The sequence below is a fragment of the Ovis canadensis genome, chromosome 4 (assembly GCF_042477335.2).
Source record: "Ovis canadensis isolate MfBH-ARS-UI-01 breed Bighorn chromosome 4, ARS-UI_OviCan_v2, whole genome shotgun sequence".
In the NCBI taxonomy this organism is placed as follows: domain Eukaryota; kingdom Metazoa; phylum Chordata; class Mammalia; order Artiodactyla; family Bovidae; genus Ovis; species Ovis canadensis.
Window position 1 is genome coordinate 133567268 of NC_091248.1, and position 22794 is coordinate 133590061.

The window sequence follows — 22794 nt, forward strand, 5'->3', positions numbered from 1 at the left end:
ACCAGTTGATCGGCGTCTGAGTTGTTTCCGCTTTTTTGGTTCTTGTGAATAATAACTGCCACGTATGTTCACGTGCTATGCACACACGGAATTATTCTAGTCCATGAGAGCAGGGGCAGTAGTGGAGGCCCAGGGGCCTGGGTTGGCCATGTGGAGCTGCTCGCAGAAGGTGCGGGCAGGACAGAGGGGCTTGGCATGCCGCTCCATCGTGTTCCCGTGACGCCCAGAACTTCTCAGAGTGCATACGGGCAAACGAGATTGTTTGGTACTATCTCATTGGATTTCTGAAGTAACCGGTTTGTACGGTAGTCCTCATTGAATCCCTTTATTTCTGGTTGTTTTTAAGTGCCCCTTGCTTCCCTGTGCACTGAGCAGTTAATTCTGGAGAGAACAGGGGACAGCGAGTGACTCCGGAGAAGAAGTGTCACTCACTTCAGATTCAAGACTACGGAGCAGTTAATTCTGGAGAGAATAGGGGACAGCGAGTGACTCCGGAGAAGAAGTGTCACTCACTTCAGATTCAAGACTACGGAGCAGTTAATTCTGGAGAGAATAGGGGACAGCGAGTGACTCTGGAGGAGAAGTGTCACTCACTTCAGATTCAAGACTACGGAGCAGTTAATTCTGGAGAGAATAGGGGACAGCGAGTGACTCTGGAGGAGAAGTGTCACTCACTTCAGATTCAAGACTACGGAGCAGTTAATTCTGGAGAGAATAGGGGACAGCGAGTGACTCTGGAGGAGAAGTGTCACTCACTTCAGATTCAAGACTACGGAGCAGTTAATTCTGGAGAGAATAGGGGACAGCGAGTGACTCTGGAGGAGAAGTGTCACTCACTTCAGATTCAAGACTACGGAGCAGTTAATTCTGGAGAGAATAGGGGACAGCGAGTGACTCCGGAGGAGAAGTGTCACTCACTTCAGATTCAAGACTACGGAGCAGTTAATTCTGGAGAGAATAGGGGACAGCGAGTGACTCCGGAGGAGAAGTGTCACTCACTTCAGATTCAAGACTACGGAGCAGTTAATTCTGGAGAGAATAGGGGACAGCGAGTGACTCTGGAGGAGAAGTGTCACTCACTTCAGATTCAAGACTACGGAGCAGTTAATTCTGGAGAGAATAGGGGACAGCGAGTGACTCTGGAGGAGAAGTGTCACTCACTTCAGATTCAAGACTACGGAGCAGTTAATTCTGGAGAGAATAGGGGACAGCGAGTGACTCTGGAGGAGAAGTGTCACTCACTTCAGATTCAAGACTACGGAGCAGTTAATTCTGGAGAGAATAGGGGACAGCGAGTGACTCTGGAGGAGAAGTGTCACTCACTTCAGATTCAAGACTACGGAGCAGTTAATTCTGGAGAGAATAGGGGACAGCGAGTGACTCCGGAGGAGAAGTGTCACTCACTTCAGATTCAAGACTACGGAGCAGTTAATTCTGGAGAGAATAGGGGACAGCGAGTGACTCCGGAGGAGAAGTGTCACTCACTTCAGATTCAAGACTACGGAGCAGTTAATTCTGGAGAGAATAGGGGACAGCGAGTGACTCTGGAGGAGAAGTGTCACTCACTTCAGATTCAAGACTACGGAGCAGTTAATTCTGGAGAGAATAGGGGACAGCGAGTGACTCTGGAGGAGAAGTGTCACTCACTTCAGATTCAAGACTACAGAGCAGTTAATTCTGGAGAGAATAGGGGACAGCGAGTGACTCTGGAGGAGAAGTGTCACTCACTTCAGATTCAAGACTACGGAGCAGTTAATTCTGGAGAGAATAGGGGACAGCGAGTGACTCTGGAGGAGAAGTGTCACTCACTTCAGATTCAAGACTACGGAGCAGTTAATTCTGGAGAGAATAGGGGACAGCGAGTGACTCTGGAGGAGAAGTGTCACTCACTTCAGATTCAAGACTACGGAGCAGTTAATTCTGGAGAGAATAGGGGACAGCGAGTGACTCTGGAGGAGAAGTGTCACTCACTTCAGATTCAAGACTACGGAGCAGTTAATTCTGGAGAGAATAGGGGACAGCGAGTGACTCTGGAGGAGAAGTGTCACTCACTTCAGATTCAAGACTACGGAGCAGTTAATTCTGGAGAGAATAGGGGACAGCGAGTGACTCTGGAGGAGAAGTGTCACTCACTTCAGATTCAAGACTACGGAGCAGTTAATTCTGGAGAGAATAGGGGACAGCGAGTGACTCTGGAGGAGAAGTGTCACTCACTTCAGATTCAAGACTACGGAGCAGTTAATTCTGGAGAGAATAGGGGACAGCGAGTGACTCTGGAGGAGAAGTGTCACTCACTTCAGATTCAAGACTACGGAGCAGTTAATTCTGGAGAGAATAGGGGACAGCGAGTGACTCTGGAGGAGAAGTGTCACTCACTTCAAATTTAAGACTACAGAGCAAATTCGGCTAACCATAGCATAAAACATACTTTTTCTCCCTGATTAAAATAATTCCATTTAGCATTTTCTCAGCATCAGTTTCTCTTTTCCTATTTGTTACACTCCATCACCAGTATTCTCATTTTCAGAAATGTTTCCTCCATTTTTCTATTTAATATTAACACTTTATCTGGCAAGAGTTGAAGTGAACTGTGTACATAAAACAGAAGTATATTATAGTGCCAGTTAACATTCTAATGAGAATGGATTGTGATTAATTTCACTATACACAATGTTTAAGAGTAGCTGTGACTTGGTGTCTATTTGGAATTCTAAAATTATCTTAGTGTGTTTATACTTGTAATATGTTTTCAGTCAGATTAAAAGAATTCTAACTCTTCGAAAGTACCCAGCTGTGTGTTTCTCATTCACATGTGGTTCCAGACAAACACATCTCTTTTGCAGGGAAACTGCATCTTTCCTGTTGCCCTAAAGCAGATTGATGAGGCTGATAGTCTTTTTTGCAACTCGTGGTTGGATTTAAACTGTGAAAATAGTGTTAGCTTTAGACTTCATAATTGCTTCTCTAACTTTTTGTTATTACTTGATTTCTAGTCCAGGCTTTCAGAAGTTATCAGCTTTGCCAGCTTAAAAGTCACTGCATATTAAATAGGTCCTAGTGTTCAGTCCAGGCGGCACTGAATGTAAGCTCACCCCCACAGTGCCTGACCCCGGGGTGCAGCACTGACCGTTGATTTTGGCAAAAACGCACACTGAACCCGTTTGGATGTTTGTCTCTCTCCTTCCCTGCTTACCTCCACGCTGCTCTTTCTTCCTCTCCTTTGTCACTCAGAAGATCCTAGTGAGTGGGTATTGGCCTTGAGCTCGGCAGAGGAGGTGTGTTTTAAATGTGAGAGCACACTCACTCTCACAAGAGGCAGATACAGTCTGTGTTGTGAGATCTGTACTGTTTAGCACAATAGAAGCTCAGCAGGAGTGCTCCTGGAGGGCTGCCTGAAGGAGGCCCGTTATGGGTGATAAGGGGTCACCAGGTCAGTGAGCAGATTTGGACGAGGCTGAAGTTTAGCATCCATGGAGGAGAGTAGGTGATGCTGTAGAGAACCTTTCGAGGCCTCAGGCTTCAGGAACGCTGGACCTACACCTGTTAGGGTAAGAGCCTGACAGGTGTGTTTCAGAGCTGCTAGGATAGGGCTTCCCTGTGGCTCAGATGGTAAAGGATCCATCTGCAGTGCAGGGGACCTGGGTTCAATCCCTAGGTTGGGAAGATCCCCTGGAGAATGAAATGGCAAGCCACTCCAGTATACTTGCCTGGAGAATGCCACAGACAGAAGAGGCTGTGGGGCCCCAAAGAATCGGGCATGACTGAACGGCTGACACTCTCAGGAAAGGGAAAGATGAGAAAGCATCTGGGTGTGCTGTCAGCAGAAGCGGAGGTTCTGGTTCTGTGAGCCTGAGTGTCTGGGCCAGGCAGTTCCAGAATTCAGAGAAACTACGATTTGGTTAAGCAATGAAAGGCCTGATGAGAGGACTTCAACTGTAATGTTCATCTTGCAAATTAGATTCTGTAGATCAGCATCCGGGACTAAGATTTGATTTTAGTCGGAGAAGAGGTGCACTGGGTGGGATGTTCTGGCACTAGATTGCCCTCCAGCAGCTGCTGGCCCCCGCCTCTCTGCTGTCTGTCTCTAGGGCTGGCGGCCTCAGCCCCTCCTGTGAGTGGAGGCAGGCACGCTTGTCTCTCAGTGACTGGCTCACCTCACTGAGCACAGCGCCTCCAAGGCCGCCGTGATGCACAGCAGGCGTCGGAGCTCCTCGAGCTGACGAGTCTGCCGTTGCTGGGCGCGTTCCATTTGTTCATCCAGCTGTTGATGGACACGACCTACCATTGCTGTATAAATACCTGTGGGGGCCCTGTTTTCAGGTATTTGGAGTGTGTGCCTAGAAGTGGAATCATTGGGTCATACAAAGGTTCTGACTTTTCCATGTGCTCTTTCTTCTACACTTGTTGTTTTCTGCCTTTTCCCTCTGTTTCTTAAACTGTAGCCCTAGGAGCAGGTGTGAAGTGCTGGGGTGTCACAAACAGTACACAGAGCCCCTCAGGAGAACGGGAGAAGTTTTGTGTCTTTTTCTTTCTTCCTCCCTAGACTTGGAAGTGTTCTGTAGCTAATGTACCATCGTGATGTCTTCTAAAAAGCAAAGCTAAAAGCATGCACAAAGAGTCATACGTCGTCCTGTCTAAACCTTGATATTTCCTAAACGACCGTCTTTGTGGTTTTTGAGTTTTCCATCTCTCTTAGTCTGTAAAGCTCTCTGTTTCAGAAATAGGTGAGACTGAATCCTAACCAGTGACAAGGAAGTAATGCTTCCCCCTGCCTGCTGAGGTCCAGGCATCTCTGTGAGCTGGCAGGGGTGCTCTGAGATGCGGGGGCGGGGGGGGGGGCGGCCTCAGAGCCCGGTGTCCCTTGGTTGCTTATCTTCTTCCCTCTCATGGAGCTGAAATCCCAGCCCTGCAAAGTGAAAGGCTTTTGAAGACAGGGTTGATCATGGTCAGAAGAAAATGTCAGCGTGCAGTGTTGCTGCCCCCTGGCCCCACCTAGTGGGTGTCTTGGGCACGAAATGAAAGCTCTGGGCCCTGGGCTGTGTAAGGACCTGTTTGAGGCCTTTGCTGGTGGGTGTTCCCCATTTCCCTTCTGAAATAGATGGTCATGGTGCAATGTCGCATATGTGAGTGTCCCCTTAAAGTGCCACTGATAATACTGTAATCTGTTAAAAGTGAAAGTGTGAAGATGTTCCAGTTATTCATAGAAATTCCCACTGAGTAAATTATAGATGATAATGCATAAGAATAATTATACTAAAGAGTCTAATTGGAAAAATTAGAGTCACTGGTAAAGTACTTAATTTGGGGAGAGAGCATATGGATTTCTGTAGAAACATATATAAAAACCTAGTTCTCTGATAGAGGTTTAGGTTTATAAAATGTCGTGATTTAAAGATTGGTAGTATGCAAATACTTCATTATGTTAGCAGCTTATGTTAATGAATCTTCCCTTTTAGAATAATGATGTTGCTCTCAAATTTTTTTTCTTTAATCAATATGGCTGCTTGTTAGCCTACTTAAAAAAGAACATGAAATTTCAGATCACTGATTTATACACATATGTCCCTTGAGGACAATGCTCAGGGTTTAAGATAGATCCATAAATAATCATCTGTTCTGTAGAAAAGCATTGAGCTCAAGTCATGAGACCTTGGTTAAAGCCCGGGTTTTGCTGCTTTGCTGTGTGCGCTTGGGCAAGTCGTTGACCCGAGCTCCTCCAGCAGGGGACGGGCGGCCGGGAGGGTGGGGCAAGCGCCAGCGGCGCCAGTGCGTTCACGGTGGCCCCTGTGCATTCGCGGTGGCCCCTGTCCGTGCGTGCCTGCGCCTGCATGTGCGTGGCGGCGGCGGTGCGGGCGTGACTGCGCCTGCGCGTCGTGGAGGACGCGGGGTGCAGGCCTCCCAGGCTGCAGGTGCTCCTCAGAGTGGGGCTCCCAAGGATAGGTGTAACGTGATGCCTTTCAGGTGCAGCAGAGTCACCTCTTCAAAGCTGCAGAAAATGCTGCTGGTAACGGGGCTGGGGGGGCCTCTGTGTTCCAGATCATGGGCACCACCCCCTTTAGTACCTGCCTGCCTGTGATCCAGGCTGTCTTAGCCGTGACCCAGAGTAGCCCGCGCCCACCCGGCGCCTTGTCGGACCTCGCTCTTCTGGTGCTGAGCGCGCAAATCTGGAGCGGTGAAGTGTCGTCAGACCCTGCGGGCGGCCCTGACCACACGTGGCTGTGTAACTTTCCCACAGAGCGTTTAGGTAGAGCTTTGAGCAGGTTCTAAAGTACCTTTTCTGTAAAGTGATACTTTTTTTAAAGGGGCTGGTGGTGGTGAAATGCCCTCTCTCAGAGGGAGTTGGGTTGTTTGCGCTGCTCCTGGAATACAGCGGCTCTGCAGAGGCCCAAGGCGGAGAAGGAAGCCATGGTGCGGGCAGCGTTGAGCGCTCCTCTGCTCTCCCCCAGGCGCCCCCACTGGCAGCAGCCCCCGGCCCCATACACCAGGGCTCTGCAGGTCTCCCGCTGTAAGTCAGGCAGACGCGTCTCTAGTCGTCTGTGGAGTTTCGTCAGTCAGCTTTACTTGTGTGAGTTCACATAGTCCCAGCCCAAGGTGGATAAGGCACATGTCACCACCTCGTTGATGACAGCGGGCTTTGGGGCCGAGGGACTCCTCGGTGGCACGTACTGAAATGGGGGCAGGGCGCCCGGGTCTGGCTCCTCCCCACTGTACCCCAGGGACGCCCTGTGGGGTCCTGACCCTGCGCTCGACCCGAGAGTGTATCCCTGCGCAGTGATGCAGAAGCTCTGTCACGCGCCTGCCGGTGCATCAGAGATGGGCTGGCCAGTGTGCCTGATGAAGACCGCTGCCCTCTGCGTCACATCTGCAGTCCTGTACAGCCACCTGACGGGAAGAGCTGGCTTAGTTGAAAAGACCCTGATGCTGGGAAAGACTGAGGGCAGGAGAAGGGGAGGACAGAGGATGAGATGGCTGGATGGCATCACCGACTCAAAGGCCATGCATGAGTTTGGGTGAACTCCAGAAGCTGGTGATGGACAGGGAGACCTGGCGTGCTGCAGTTCATGGGGTTGCAAAGAGTCGCACACAGCTGAGCGACTGGACTGAGCTGAAGTGAACAGTAGTCATAGAGATCCAGAGGGGCTTTATGCTGCCTGTGCGCCACATCAATTCCTTACGCTGCCTTTTCTCCACAGCGAAGCCCTTCTGACCTTTGCGGATCGTTTGGTTCATATCTTTGCTCTTTGTGATCTCTGATTTTTTTTTGTAACGAAATGCCATGGTTGCATTGTAACCTGGACCCTCAGGACTTTGCAGAAAGCGGGGGTGGTTAGTGAGTGTAGACGCAGAGTAGCATGCCAAGCTCTGGAGGCCCCGTCAGAGGACTCTTCCTGTCTGTGAGGCCACATGTGCTGGATACACACTTCTCACTAAAATGCTCATGTGTGGAGCAACACAGTCACATTCCCTTCAAATAAGTGTTTCTTGCTCTTGTTTTGCCCTGTGGCTATACTCGGAGATGTTTCCAACTCTTGTTTTAAATCCACAGGTAGTTGAACTGAAATCTGGTGGGAAGGACATCCCGGTGACCAGCGCCAATCGCATTGCGTACATCCACCTGGTGGCCGACTACCGGCTGAACCGGCAGATCCGCCCGCACTGCCTGGCGTTCCGGCAGGGCCTCGCCAACGTGGTGAGCCTGGAGTGGCTGCGGATGTTCGACCAGCAGGAGATCCAGGTCCACTTCTTGTGTTTGGGGACACAGTTGTTTCCTGACATGGAAATCTTTCTTAAAATCCACCTCAAGTTTTATAATGTGAACTTTTTTTTTAGGTGTTGATTTCTGGTGCACAAGTTCCCATAAGTCTAGAGGACCTAAAATCCTTTACAAACTATTCAGGTATGTTATCACTGCTTGTTTTTTATTCCTGAATATGTTATCCGTGGTCACGTTTCCAAAGTAATTGTAATGTACTTCTTTATATGGGCAGTTTGCTCGCATGGTTTAACACCCGGGCAAGGTGAGGTTACAGTGAAATCCACTTCCTGTTCCTGTTTCCTCCCCTGTCCATTCCTCCCCTGCTTCTGCCCACTGCGAGTACCACTGTGCTTGGCGTCTTTACGTGTTTACACACAAGTGCAGACTCCATGCTTGTTTTCTTTGTGCATGCTATTCTGCATCCTGGTTTTTTTCTCTTCATAGACTATCCTCTTAAGCCACTGCGTACTGTGCTAAGTCACTTCAGCCTTACCTCTTTGTGACAGTGTGGACCATACTTCACAAGGCTCCTCTGTCCATGGGATTCTCCAGGCAAGAGGAGTGGAGTAGATGGCTGTTTCCTCCTCCAGGAGATCTTCTCCACCCAGGGATCGAGCCTCATTTTCTTAATGTCTTCTGCATTGCCAGGCAGGCTCTTTACCACTAGTGCCACCTGGGAAGCCCTCCTAAGCCTGTCCTTAAGGCCATAGGGTTGTGTCCAGTCTTCTGCTTTGAAAAACAGTGCTAAACCCCCCTCCCCCCTGCAAAAAGACCACTAACAAAAGTTTGACTTCCCTGGTGGTGAGGTGGAAATAAGAATCTGCCTGCCATTGCAGGGGACATGAGTTCAGTCCCTGAGCTGGGCAGGCCCCACATGCTGTGCAGCAACTTAGCTTGTGCTCCACAACGACCGAGGCCCGTGTGTCACAGCAGGAGAAACCATGGCAGCGGAAACCCCACGCACCAGACCGAGAGCCGCCTCCCTGAGCAGAGGGGCACAGCCCAGCGCCGGCCGCCACGGGGCCACCAGGAAGCCCCCCTGGCTGCATGCTACACGTTTGAGGGCAAGGAAAAGAAAAAGAAAACAGTGCTGCTTCAAGCAACTACTCCTATTTTGGTGTCTTTTCCTTAATCATAGTCTGTTGTTCTAGTATTTTCAGGGTTTTTTTGGTAAAAGTCAACAGACTGATTTTTAAATTTATATGAAAGTGTTAAGGACCTAAAGTCTAAATATTTTGTAGGAGCAAAGTTAAAAGACTAACATTGATTTAAAACTTTGTATAGGGGCTTCCAAAGAATGTTCAAACTACCATATAATTGCACTCATCTCACATACTAGCAAAGTAATGCTCAAAATTCTCCAAGCCAGCCTTCAACAGTACGTGAACCGTCAACTTCCAGATGTTCAAGCTGGATTTAGAAAAGACAGAGATCAAATTGCCAACATCTGTTGGATCATAGAAAAAGCAAGAGAGTTCCAGAAAAACATCTGTTTCTGCTTTATTCACTACGCCAAAGCCTTTGACTGTGTGCGTCACAACAAACTGTGGAAAATTCTTAAAGAGATGGCAATACCAGACCACCTTGCCTGCCTCCTGAGGAATCTGTGAGCAGGTCAAGAAGCAACAGTTAGAACTGGACATGAAAAAACAGATGGGTTTCAAATCAGGAAAGAAGTGTGTCAGGGCTGTATATTGTCACTCTGCTTATTTAACTTATATGCAGAGTACATCATGCGAAATGTCGGGCTGGATGAACCCCACGCTGGAATCAAGATTGCTGGGAGAAACATCAATAACCTCAGATATACAGATGACACCACCCTTATGGCAGAAAGCAAAGAACTAAAGGTCGTCTTAATGAAAGTGAAAGAGGAGAATGAAAAGGTTGGCTTAAAACTCAACAACAGTCAGAAAACTAAAATCACGGCATCCGGTCCCATCACTTCATGGCAAATAGTGGAGAACCAATGGAAACAGTGAGAGACTTTTATCTTTTGGGGCTCCAAAATCACCACAGATGGTGACTGCAGGCATGAAATTAAAAGACGCTTGCTCCTTGAAAGAAAAGCTATGACCAACCTAGACAGCATATTAAAAAGCAGAGACATTACTTTGCGAACACAGGTCCGTCTAGTCAAAGCTATGGGTTCCAGTAGTCACGTATGAATGTGAGAGCTGGCCTATAAAGAAAGTGCCAAAGAATTGATGCTTTTGAGCTGTGGTGTTGGAGAAGACTCTTGAGAGTCCCTTGGACTACAAGGAGGTCCAACCAGTCTATCCTAAAGGAAATCAGTTCTGAATATTCATTGGAAGGACTGATGCTAAAGCTGAAACTCCAGTACTCTGGCCACCTGATGCAAAGAACTGACTCATTGGAAAAGACCCTGATGCTGGGAAAGATTGGAGGCAGGAGGAGAAGGGGACAACAGAGGATGAGATGATTGGATGGCATCACCGACTCAGTGGACATGGGTTTGGGTGAACTCCGGGAGTTGGTGATGGCCAGGAAGGCCTGGCGAGCTCCAGTCCGTGGGGTCGCAAAGAGTCGGACACGACTGAGCGCCTGAACTGAACTGATGGGGCTTCCTTGGTGGCTCAGTAGTAAACAGTCCACCTGCCAGTACAGCGGACAGCCAGTTCAGTCCCTGGTCCAGGAAGATTCCACGTGCCATGCAGCAACTAACCAACGTGCGCCACAGCTGCCAACGCCTGCACGCCCTGGAGCCCTGCTCTGCAGCGCGAGAGGAGGCCCCACTCTGCGATGAGAGAAAGCCTGTGTGCAGCAGCAAGGACCCAGCACAGACAAAAATGTGGAGCAGTGTTTTTTTAAAGACATCATGGAATTGTCACAGGGATAGGCATACTGGTTGATGGAGAGCAATAGGGAAAGAAACAAATCCTTAGATTTACAGCCAGTGACTTTCAGCAGCTCAATGGTGCTGGAATGGTGTGCGCTTGGAAAAGAAGCGCTTCGACCTTGACCTCACACAGTGTGCAGAAGTGAGTTCAACAGGATCAGAGGCCTGTAGTTAAAAGCCAGAACTGCAAAACTTCTGGAAGAACATAGGAGGAAGTTCTCGTGCCTTTGGACTAGGCAGCGTTTTTACTTGGACACGAAAAGCATGGTCTAGAAAAAAGAAATGGATAGAAATTTGGACGTCCTCAAAATTAAAGATTTTGTGCTTCAAAAAATGCCATCAAAAAAGAGAAAAAACAAACCACAGGTTGAGAGAAAATATTTTCAGATAATGTATCTAATAATGGTTTCTGTTCCTTTGTACACATTATATATCAAGAACTTCTGCAACTTAATAGTAAGATAAATAATTGGCTTTTAAAACATGGGGAAAAAACAAAAGTGTTTCATTTAAGATATATACAAATATCTGGTAAGCAAATAAGTGCATGAACACTGTTGATCATTAAAGAAACGCAGTCAGACTGCAGTGCAGTACTGCCACACACCCACGGAAGCGGCTCCTCAGAAAGGCAGCAGTCCTCAGTGCTGGTATGGGGAGAAATGGGAACTCGTGACTGGCAGCAATGTGAAATGCAGAACTTCTTTGGAAAAGTTGACAGGCTATATAAAAATGTAGAACAACTGGGTTTTTGCATAAGAATGAAGCTGTACCCACAAGTCACACCATATACAAAAATTAACTAAAAATGGCTCAAGAACCTTAGTGCCTAAAACCATAAAAGTCTTAGGAGAACACAGGGATAGCTCCTCATGGCCTTGGATTTGGCAGTAAGTTCTTAGTACGACATTGGAAGCATGACCAGAGAAAAGAAAGGTGAATAAATGGACCTTCATCAAGACTAGATTTATGCATCAGAGAACATTATTAAGAAGGTGAAAAGACAGCCTTCCGAATGGGAGAGAAACACTTGGAAATCATGTATCTGGTGAGGGTCTGGTACCCAAAATGCGTAAAGAACCCTTGCAGCTAAATAGGCAGACAGGCTGGTTCAACAACGGGCAAAGGACTTGAGTAGACCTTTGCCAAAGAAGATGCAACCGAACGCCAGTGTGCTCCAGAAGATGTTCAGCGGACTACCCACTAGGGAAATGAAAACCAGAGCCCAAGGGAGAGGCGCACAGGCCGCAGACGAGTGTTGATGGGGTGGTGAAGCTGGAGCCCTCATTCATTGCTGGTGGGAGCGTGAAGTAGCAGCTGTGGAAAACAGTGGTTCCCAGAAAGCTCAGTGTAGAATTACTCTGTAAACCAGCAACTCTGCTCCTAGGTCCTGTACCCAAGGGGATGGAGGCAGGGGCCAAACACCTGTGTTCACGAGACATTGTTCACGAGAGCCAGAAACCGGAGATAACCGCAGTATCCGCTGAGATGATGGATAAGGAAGTGTGCTATAGGCATAGGGTGGGACTGTAACCAAGTCTAAAGGAATTTTGCTCAAGTACACGCTTCAGGGTGGATGAACTCTTGAAAGCATTATGATAGATGAAATGATGACAGGCGCAGAGGATGTATACTGTAGGGCTCACCTTACGTGAAATACCTCAGAGAGGCAAGTTCCTCACTGCTGGACTGGAGTCACCACGGGCTGGGAAGAGCATGGGCAGTCCTGCCTCGTGGTCGGAGGCGTGTCTGCCTGGGATGATGGGAGTGTTGGGCTGGAGAGGGCACTGGTGGCTGCCCGGCAGTGTGCGTGGGGTCACACAGCTGAAAGTGGCCTAAATGGTAGGTGTTATGGTGTGTCTTTTACCACAACTAACGAAACCTGTCCAGACTCATCTACCCGGAGCCCTCTGTTCTGTTGAGGGCTATCACCCCACCTTTCCTCCAGGGTCACTTTTGAGAAGGCTTTGGAAACGGACCTGTATGTAGACATGTGCTTGCATCTCCCCTTTCGGTAATTACTCATTTGTATTTCTCTAAATTGGAACTCTGATGCTTCTGTCCAGGGAGGTGATGCCTAAGGTCTCGTTGTCCTCCCCACCAGTCCAGCCTTTCCTTGCCCAGAAGTGGTCTTGGCCTGTTTGCATTATCCTGTCTGCACTGATAGCATTTACCTTTAACGGTCTTAACTGTTCCTATTCCAGTAAATAGATTTAAAATATTACCATATTCATTTTGTTGCCAATTAATACACTTAAGATACTTTATCGATGATATTTCTGTAGTATATTAACAGTGAGGGAACAATATATAGCAATTATTTTAGTTTTAGGAAGCACTTAACTAGATTAAAAGTTGTAAGTAGCAGATATTACTCTTCAGAGCATTGGTCTAATCGAGTGCTGGGGTTGGTTGGTATCCATGGTCTGTACCTTGTTGTCAGAAGGATGGGTGATAAATTTACATACCGAGATGTGTTGGTGGAGTGACTTGCTCTATAAAAACCCCGTGAGTCCACCGTTTCTGGGTGCGTGGCTGTCGCGCGAGCCCTGTGTTCCGTGGGGCTTGCTCCCCAGCCGAAGCCGAAGCCCAGCTCCTCGCGGAGCTCTGGAGGCGCCGATCCCGGCAGCTCGCTTTCCTGCCAGAGTCCATCTTGCTTGGTCCTCGCTCTGGCTCCGATGCTTTGCCCTTCTGTTCTCTGCATCCTTGCCCATCGCCCCCCAGGACAGGGTCGGCTTTGAGCTGCAAGCCTCTGCCCCTCCCTGGCCCGGCACGATGGAGAGGAGCTGCTCCGGTGCCTTTGGGAGAGCCCCGATTCTGCGCTGACCTTGTTTTTCCTGAAGATGTCTTCCTCTTTGTCCTAGGAGGCTACTCTGCCGAGCACCCCGTGATCAAGGTCTTCTGGAGAGTCGTGGAGGGCTTCACGGACGAGGAGAAGCGCAAACTGCTCAAGTTTGTGACCAGCTGCTCCCGGCCCCCTCTCTTGGGGTTTAAGGTACCCAAGCTTGGGGCCCAGCGGTAGGGAGTGGGGTGGGGGGGCAGTAGGAGCCAAGTGAGCCAGGGCGCACACGTCGTTTTCAGGGAACAGTGGTTACTGCAGCGGTCACAGCACCAGGCTGTTACTTTTCACTGTGTCTATAGCCTCATTAACCCAGTGTTTCAACTTGGTCACTGAAGGATTAGCTGTTCTCTGTGTACCTGGAGCTGGTCTTATTTGTTTTTTTTCCTGCGTTCACAGTCCTGACGTATTGCTGGGGTGTCGCTGTGACGAGGCTTAAGCGTGAGCAGACGCTGCAGCGGGCAGGCTGACCCTGACGCCCGTCACCTGTCCTGGGGTCTCTGCAGCGCAGGCTGGCCTCCCTTCCCAGCTGAAGAGGACGCGGGCTCCACGTGCTCGTGGGTCTGTTGCCAGGAGTGATAGAGCAGAAGCTGGCCTCCCCTTAGTGCTCTCTGGCACCTCACTTCACGTCCCTCGGTCTTGCTGTGTCGTGCTGGCAGTTCCCGCTGGTCTCATAAACTGACTGGACACTCTTGTCAGCTGAGACTGGTCACGGGGCAGCGTGGACTTCCCTTACTCATAGTAAGGGGAACGGAGCTAGGGTTGGTGGCGAGAGAGACAGTGGTTGCGCATAGCGTGGCGTAGTGCCGAGTTAGGGGAGCATGCACACTGGCGGTGCTCGTGAGGCTCGCAGGTTGACAGTCGTCCTCCAGTAACTCTCCGCCCTCCAGTAACTTTTCATTGATGAGCTCTGTGTTAGTTGTTTTACTTTGAAATTACTCACAACGTATAGAAGAGTTGCCACAATTGAACAGAGGACTTCCCAGCCCACGTCGACCGGCTGTTAACGTTGAGTCACATTTGTTTCCTCATTCTGTATTCATGTATTTCTTTTCGGAATCATTTGGGAGTAAGTAGAAAATATCGTGTTTCTGCACATTTTTCTTGCAACACCAGTCTCTCTTAATAACCACAATTAAATTATCAAAGAGTGTGCAGTGATAGATTGAGATTTTCTAACCCTCTGGTTCACAAGTATGAACCTGAGACCAGCAGCTTCAGCATCACCTGAGAACTTGTCACAGGTAAACATTGCCAGGGCTCAGCCAGACCCCCTGAATCAGCTCGAGGAGGGGGCCAGCCGCCTGTTTCCACCTGCCCTCAGGCGTCGAGGGCGCCGGCAGTGCCTCCAGCCCCGCGGCGTCCTCCGTGGACCTCGCGCTTCCTGGTCTGGAGTCAGTCTGAGGCCACACGTTGTGTTTAGCGGCCGGTTGCCTTCAGTCTGTGCTGTCTTCAGCGGTCCAGTCACGTTATCTGAGAATGTCCCTCTGTGCAGTGGAGCAGTCCCACCCTCAGGACACGTGTACTCAAGACAGACGCCCTCACGTGTTCACACAGCATTCACAGAACCGCAGCAGCCCACAGCTGGTCATGGAGAAAGAGAGTGTGGTCTGTCCCGGCAGTGAGCTGTGTTCAGAAATTAAATGGAATGGATTGCTGATAGAGATGCCCCGTGTGTGAACACTGGGAACGCTGTGGTCAGTGAATGGAGTGAGACACAGGAGGTTGTGTGGTTCCTTTTACACAAAACGTCTTTAAAGGGGTGGGAATGGAGAACTTTGGGGGAGAGATGGCAGCATTCTGAAGTTGAATTTAAACTACATTTAAATGAGTAAATATAGTATGTGAATTACACTTTAAAATTTTTTTTAATTGACATTAATAGCTTAATACAGTGTCCCAAAGAGTGTCCCAGAACTAGAGCAGTGGGAACGTCCCTGTTAGTCCAGTGGTTGAGAATCCGCCTTGCAATGCAGGGCCCAAGGGTTCCATCCCAGATTGGGGAGCCAAGGCCCCACGTGCCCGAAGGCAGCTAAGCCCGTGTGCCACAACAAAGGCTCCCGCGTGCTGCTATGACTTAAGGCCTGATGAAGCCAGATGAAATAAAGGACTGGAATGGGGAAATGGAGACATGGGGCGCGAGCTGTGGCAGGGGTGCGGTGATTCTGTCTCCACAGGAGGTGGGGGAGCAGTGGGTAGTAAGGTGAGTGTAAGCGATCATGAGTAATGCTGCTCCGTGGTGCTGGCAGAGCTGAAGTCCCTTCTGTCTTCCAAGTTCTCAGAGGGAGGAAATAAAGCCTGCAAAACAGGACAGCCAGCGCCAACTGCGTTTACCAGGTAGTAGAGCACGAAGTTAATGTGGACAGCCACAAAGCAGCCAGCGTAGAAATGAGAGCAGGCTGAAGCGCCAGAGCGGTGAGCGCGCAGAGCGGTGAGCACGCAGAGCGGAGACGCAGGTGTTAGACGGCTGAGCGGCCTCACTCTCACTTTTCACTTTGATACACTGGAGAAGGAAATGGCAAGCCACTCCAGTGTTCTTGCCTGGAGCATCCCGGGGACAGAGGAGCCTGGTGGGCTGCCGTCTAAGGGGTTGCACAGAGACACGACTGAAGCAACTTAGCAGCAGCAGCAGCAGCAGGCTTGTAGTGAAGTCTGGAAACCTTGCTGTGTAGGAAGGATGTAAAGAGCGGGAAGAATGCAGATGAAATGTGCCCAGTGGCTCATTTAAATGGAGTTAATAGAAAAGGCTTTCCATCGATCAGAAGTTTTTATTGTCTAGTGATATAAACAGTTACATGAGTTAAATCCTTATAAAGATTTTAGTATGATTAGGTAATTTTTGTCAGCAACATTTATAAGGAGAGACAAAGCATATAGTTTTAGACAAAGCTTATAGTCTTCCAGTTTCAAAAACCACACTAAACCTGGAAGAAAACTGAGTGTGTGGTTTCAAGAAGGGAGATTTAGAGGACCTGCTCCATCAGAGAGCTGAGTGGAAGGCATTTGCTCCGGTAGAAACGGGGAGTCTGGCTTGAAGAGTCTGGATGCTCTGGCCAGTGGAGGAGCCCGTCGGCATGTCAGAGGTTTGGGGGTGGGAAAGCTGCGGGAGTTGCATTAGCGTTTCCAGTCCCGAGTAGAATTGCGGTTAAACTCTCTGGTTGCCTGTTGATGGTCCCGTATGAGCATGATTGAGTTATCATTATACCATGAAAAATAATTTTCTGGAAGCCATGAAATAGTCATCCTATTTCAGGGGTTTTTTCAGTGATCGAAATCATATAAATGTGAGGATAAGCGTTTCCCGGTGCTTTTGACGTCATCCTTAGACTCCAGATTTGGGTAAACCACTGTGATGTGTGTGCTCCCCAGTTCGCTCAGGGTGCCTGCTGGCGGGATGGCAGACTCAGGCTTGCAAGCAGAGAGCGTATCTTGGCTGAAGCACCCTCAGCAGCCAGGGTGGCCACACGTAATCTGGAAGTTAGGCCTCTGCTCATGGCCAGTTTGCTGAGAAGAGCAGCATCTGCTGAAGCTAATTAAAGCTTAATATGCTTAACGAATGTGACTCTTACAGACACAGAAATCACTAAAGTGCCGTAGAAGATTGTTCAGTTGCCATCCGGCCTCGTAATAAATGGATGTTTTCCTCACTCTGAATTAACGCAAATTCCCGTTGTACTCTGCTCACATATGCACAGGGTGGTGCCCTTGACTCAGACTTCAGTGAAGAGCTTCATTTCTTAGGTGCTGAGACTCCCAAGTAGGAAGTTTAATTAGCATTGTGAAGGAAACAGTGAAATGTGGCATCTATCTGCAAAATGCATTTCAGACTTTGCATTGAGCGCCGACTGTGTGTACAGCGATCCTTCTGTCTCACAGATGCGGTGTTTTCAGTATATTCCGGCCTTTGAGGAAATCGTTGCCCTCAACATCTTCAGGGTGCTAAGTAATAAATGTAACAGATATTCTTTCTGTTCCTCTTTTGGTTTTCTACTGAAACATATTTGAAGTGGCACGTAAAGTATAATTAGAGGAAAGACAGTGGTTCTAGAGCACATGCTGCCTGCCACAGAGGTCGCTGAGGAGGTGCAGTTTCCATTTGCCAGCGGAGGAGCACAGAGATAGGGCAGAGCCGCGTGTGTGCCGCGCCCACGCTCAGCGCTGGCCGCAGCGTGGCGTGTGTGCCGCGCTCAGCTCGCAGGTGGTGGGGTCCAGCTGAGACGCGCTCGGCTGCTCAGGCGCCCGCGGTGTGACCGGTGCCCCGAGGCCGCGGCTGGGCGGGAGCGGCACTCCAGTCTTGTTCTGTTTTCCTCGGCAGTGGTCAGTAGGTGATTTTTTTTACAGTTTGTGTCTTTCCTTGTAGCAGAATTAACGTGTTCATTATAGAAAGTTGAGAGCTGTGGTTGGTTATGACAGAGAACAATGCCTGCAGCTGCCCCGCCTGGCCCCGCTGTGGGCGTCCTGGCGCCAAGGAGCTGGGCCACCCCCTGTGCACGGCCCCTGCCCAGACCATTCTGCACTGGCCTCAAAACGCCCGTGTTCTGATGTATCCTTTCTTCCTTTCTGAGCTGATTTCTCTGTAAAGAAAGACTATTTTTTCTCATCAGCTCTTAGGTTACCCTGAGGAGTGCTGCTACGGAAAAGATGGAGTAGGTCTGGGCTGGTCCTCATCTACCAGTTATTGAGGGGGACAGCTGGCGTTTTAAGGACAGCTAGTCCATTTTAGTTTTCCTGTCCTTCTGACCCTCTAGCGTTTGCTGTGCTTCCGCCCATGGCACCCCCTCCCTTTGATCTTCCGTGTCCCATCCGCGGCTGGGCGGTGGGCTCTGGGTCTGTAAATAGGTCGCAAGCAGCTGTGGGGGACTTCTTGCTTCCTGATGTGACGGGATGGTGACTCTTGCTTGACATCTGCTGGCCCTTGTCGGAATCACATGTTTTCCAAGAGGCCCTGGTTCCTTTCCTGGAGACCAGGTTGGTAGAGGGCAGGGCTGGGCCCTTGGTGTGCTCGTTGTCACCGGAGGTTACTGTGTCCAGGCCTTCCCAGTGCACAGAGCTAGGACGTGGGCGCTGTCTTCTTGAGAGAAAAATTCATCAACGTTCACACCACTTTTTCCAGCTGACATTCAGGGGTGAGAGGTTTTTATTTCTTTGATTGTATATTTGGATCTCTCTTTACCAGTGATTAATCTTGGCTCCTAATTTTAATAGTTCATCTGCTTGCTCTGGTGAATTAGAGGATCCTACAATAAGTTAAATGTAATTCTCACATAATAGTTACATATAACACTACTGTGATTTCAGAACAACAGTACCGGTAATTTATGGTGACATTTCTGAAAACCATTTAAGATTTCTCCCCCTGCCTTCTTTTTTTGGCCACGCCGCATGGGATCTTGGTTCCCCAATCAGAGTTTGAACCCCCGTCCCCTTCACTGGGAGCTCATGCCTTAACCACTGGCCCGCCAGGACGGTCCCTGTGGTTCTAGGGCTCTGGGAACACCGCCCTCTGTAAGTGGGCCCCAGCACCCATCATCCCGTGCTTAGAGGGACCGCCTTTTCTCCTTGACTGACACTGCCGCCGCATCCTGCTCCCGGGTCCCTTTGTGGTTCACTTGGAGAAGGCCCTTCCCATGTTTTCAGCAAAGGGGTTTATTTATGCATTCAGCTCTTTACACTGTACCTTTTAAAATTTTAAACTTATTTTTAAAAGGCAGAAAGATAAAAGCTTTAGAGGCCTTTTCACCAGAAGGACTCTGTGCTCCATGTATTCACGCTGCTTCTGTCCTTTTAATGCCTGGAGCCCCGACACGATATTGGGTAGAAATCTGGAGCCAAGTTTGAGGGCAGTGAGAAAGCGGGTGTCCCTGAGGGGACAGACGAGGACAGACGAGAACAGCTGTCGCGTCTGTGCGCGTCTGACAGGCTCCCTGCAGGCTGTGCTTGGTGACCGCTCGTGTGCCCGCTGTCTTGCAGGAGCTGTACCCCGCATTCTGCATCCACAACGGGGGCTCCGACCTGGAGCGGCTGCCCACCGCCAGCACCTGCATGAACCTGCTGAAGCTCCCCGAGTTCCAGGATGAGGCACTGCTGCGGAGCAAGCTCCTGTACGCCATCGAGTGCGCCGCGGGCTTCGAGCTGAGCTGACCCGTGGCCGTGGCCCACCCTCTGCGGAGATGGCCTGGCCTCCATGCGCCCCCAGCCAGCAGGGCGCTCGAGCTGGACTCCCAGCTCTCCCAGGTCCCTCTCCGCCACCCCTTCCTGCATTTTTAAGTGATTTATTAAGTTGTGCTCACGTATTTAGATGGACGTTGCTTTTCGAATAACTTAAAATAACAAATGTTACATGCCACGTGGCTAATATAGTAATTTTGCCAAGAAGAGCACAGTTTTAATACTGGTGGCAACTCAGTGAAATTAACCAAAGATGAAGCTTTGGCTGTGCTGCGGATAAGCCCCCCAAGCTGGTGACCTGGCGCCTGGGGAGGGGGCCGCTGCTCCGACCTGGCTCTGGTCCCCAGAGACTCGGGCCTCTGGGGAAACGTGGGCCACTGCTTCTCGTGTGGTTGAATTGTTTACAAGCCTCATTGTTAAAACTACAGGCTTTTTTTTTTTTTCCTGCTGCCTTTTCCCAAAGTGGTTAGGTTGGAAAATAGATAACAATGGTAATATTTTATTTGTGTTTTTTAAGCCATCTCCCCAGATCGGGACTAGCATGCTTGTTTCCAGTATGCCGCTGACCTGCATTGTGATGGTTTGGACATTCCTGTGTGTGGGTGTGTGTGAGGCGGGTCCTTCACTCTCTTCCTTTCTGTCTCCACCTCGTGCCTGGAGAGCTTTTGGGGTGTGGGGGGAGGGGGGGCTCCGTCCTGCTCCTGGGCGTGTGCGACCCGCGGTGAGCGATGCTTGGGGAGGAGGCCCGCAGCCCCTCCCGAGTCACTTGAACCAAAGTGGCGCTGCGCCTTTGCACTGCGGCCCGGGCCCCGCCCCCTCGGTTCTGGGTTCTGGGTGCTGCGTTGCAGGGGGCGGGCGCCCGGGGCGGGGCGGGCGCCCGGGGCGGGGCGGGGCGGTCCTCGGGATTCGGGATTCGGCACTTTATCAGGACCTGGCGAGAGGAGCGTCTGAGAGCGTCGCCGGAGGACGCAGGCGCTGGCCGGTGCTCGCTGTCACTGGAGCTCTGGGCTGACGTGGGGGACGGGCCACAATTAGCAATATCCTTTTAAATGTGGGGGAGCCGAATGACACTTTTAAGACAGTGACCATTATCAAAACAAAATGTATAATTTCTTAATTTGAAGAATAAATTAAGTGTTTAAATGCTATTTGTAGTCTTGATATACAGAAATAAAATAATTAGGGTTTGTCCTTGGTTTTATTTTTTTATTTTAGGTCGTATTATGTTGGATGTTCTATATCTTCTTATTAATTGATTTGTATATTATCATTATTTCGGAAATGGAATATCTGGGACTGAAGAGAAATGGGCAGTTACTCTTACTTGGATTTTCTTCCTCGGCTAATCTGAGCTTATTTATTTATTTGTATGTTCCAATGGCTAAATATTTGCATTAAATTTTTTTCCCAAGTTTGTGTTGGACTCATACCCCAAATCATTGTGATTGGTTCCGTTCTGCCCTAGTAAAACATCAGTTTATCACATTGTTTAAATGTCATCAGTTGAGACAGGGTAATAACAGGCTGTGTTCAGAATCTGGTACACCAGACAGTGACGCCTGGCATCTGAAACGCCCCAAGTGAGGCTTCGAGAAGGCGGACCTGCGGCAGCCCCTCCAGCTCAGGCCCTGGGGAGAGCCAGGCTCGCCAGGGGCCGCTGCCACCTTGCCGGGTCCCGAGGGCTTGGCATCACATTACTGAGAAGCAGCGCTCAAGTCAGGCTCGCCCTTCTCCATCACCCTGTCTGCCGCCTCCTGGCCGTCCTGGCTTCCTGCCTCCTGCTGGTGTGTGTATGCTTGTGCCAGGGAGAACGGCTGCAGGCATGCTGCGACGCAGAAAGATGGAAGCTGAAGGCCTGGAACTGGAGCCTTGCTAGGACTCCGCTGGCGTCTTAGTCACCTGTCCCGAGCTCCTCTGCTCCAGGTCTGAAAGGCTTCCAGTAGCGAAGTGAAGGGTGTCCCGGACCACACAGCCTCATCTGCCACACGGAATAGCAGACGTCCCCGGAGTTTGTCCTGGGAGGAGTTAACATCCACTCCTCAGACAAGGTGAGTCGCTGAGCCCGCTGTGGGCTCCCGAAGGCTCCTTCCCGGCATCGCAGTGGTGGCCAGAGCGGACGGCCGAGGCCGGTGACCAGCAGGCGCAGGTGGGGAGTCAGGAGAGGGCCGAGAGGAAGGAGGCGGGGCTGGCCAGGAGCCCCTGGCGCCCCGGAGAGCTACGGCCCGCCGGAGGCCTCTGCTTCCAGGAAACTCGGCGAGCTCTTAGGTAAGCTGAGGTGCAAAGTACTCAGGCCTTTCTGTGAAACGGGGACAATTAAATACCGGTCTCCCCCAACTAAGACAGACCCTCTTCAGCACCTGTTTTTAGTAACCAAAAGAAATTGAACAAGGATTTGCACTTTTACCAAGAAAAAAGGGAGCAAGGTGAAGATTGGGTTCGCTCAGCCTGCCTTGCAGGGAGCATTTCAGAGGCGGCATCCACCCCGCAGGGAGCGGCCCCGCCCGGCTCCTTCCCCTGGGGCCACACGCAGCATCTCAGGTGGAGCTGCCTGCTGTGAACCGGGTCCCTGAGCATCTGGGCTTCGTCGGTTTCCCTTGTGCCTCCACGAGCCACACGGCTCCTCCGGCGACTCCTGCTTCCCTTTAGGCCTTTGCAGCTCAGGGAGGGTCTCCGTCGGAGAGCGGGGGACCCTGGGCTTTGTCTTCACAGGAGGGATACACAGCTTTGATGAGGGCTGTAAATAAGCTTGTGATGTCAGCGTTTAGAAACACGATTATAGAACCGTGTTTTAACTTAAGCAGTTTGATGTCACAGGCAGCAGACGTCACATTTTGCTGTTTGCACCGGCTGTAACGTTGTCACCCTAGGCAACACCATTCCCTTTTCCTCTGCGGCGACAAGCAGAAGAGGCAGCCTTCAGCGCCTCGTTTCTTTGAGTGACCGCACCTCTGGGAGCACGTGGGGCTGCTGTCTGCGTCCCGCCAGCGCCCTTGGGACGGCGGGAGGCTGGGCCCCAGCCCTGGGCGCTGTGTAGGCAGCCAGGAGAAGCGAGGGGCGGGAGACGGGCACACGGGGGCCGGCGCCCGTGAAATGAGTGTGCCGAGACACTGATGCGCTGTTACCTTTCATGGGTCAGATGGAAAGTCGTTTGTCGTGACGTGTCACCTGGAG

General features: G+C 50.3%; 1 protein-coding gene across 2 annotated transcripts in view; it reads left to right on the forward strand.

Moving 5' to 3' along the window:
* UBE3C (ubiquitin protein ligase E3C) overlaps positions 1-21034 on the forward strand; it is a 114172-nt gene extending 93138 nt beyond the window's left edge. For both annotated transcript variants that reach the window (XM_069587241.1, XM_069587242.1), the window contains exons 20-23: positions 7547-7735; positions 7831-7897; positions 13481-13611; positions 19426-21034. In XM_069587241.1, coding sequence (XP_069443342.1) covers positions 7547-7735; positions 7831-7897; positions 13481-13611; positions 19426-19596 — 558 coding nt within the window. In that variant the 3' untranslated portion in view covers positions 19597-21034. The remainder of the gene's footprint in view (positions 1-7546; positions 7736-7830; positions 7898-13480; positions 13612-19425) is intronic.
* The last annotated feature ends 1760 nt before the right edge of the window (positions 21035-22794 follow it).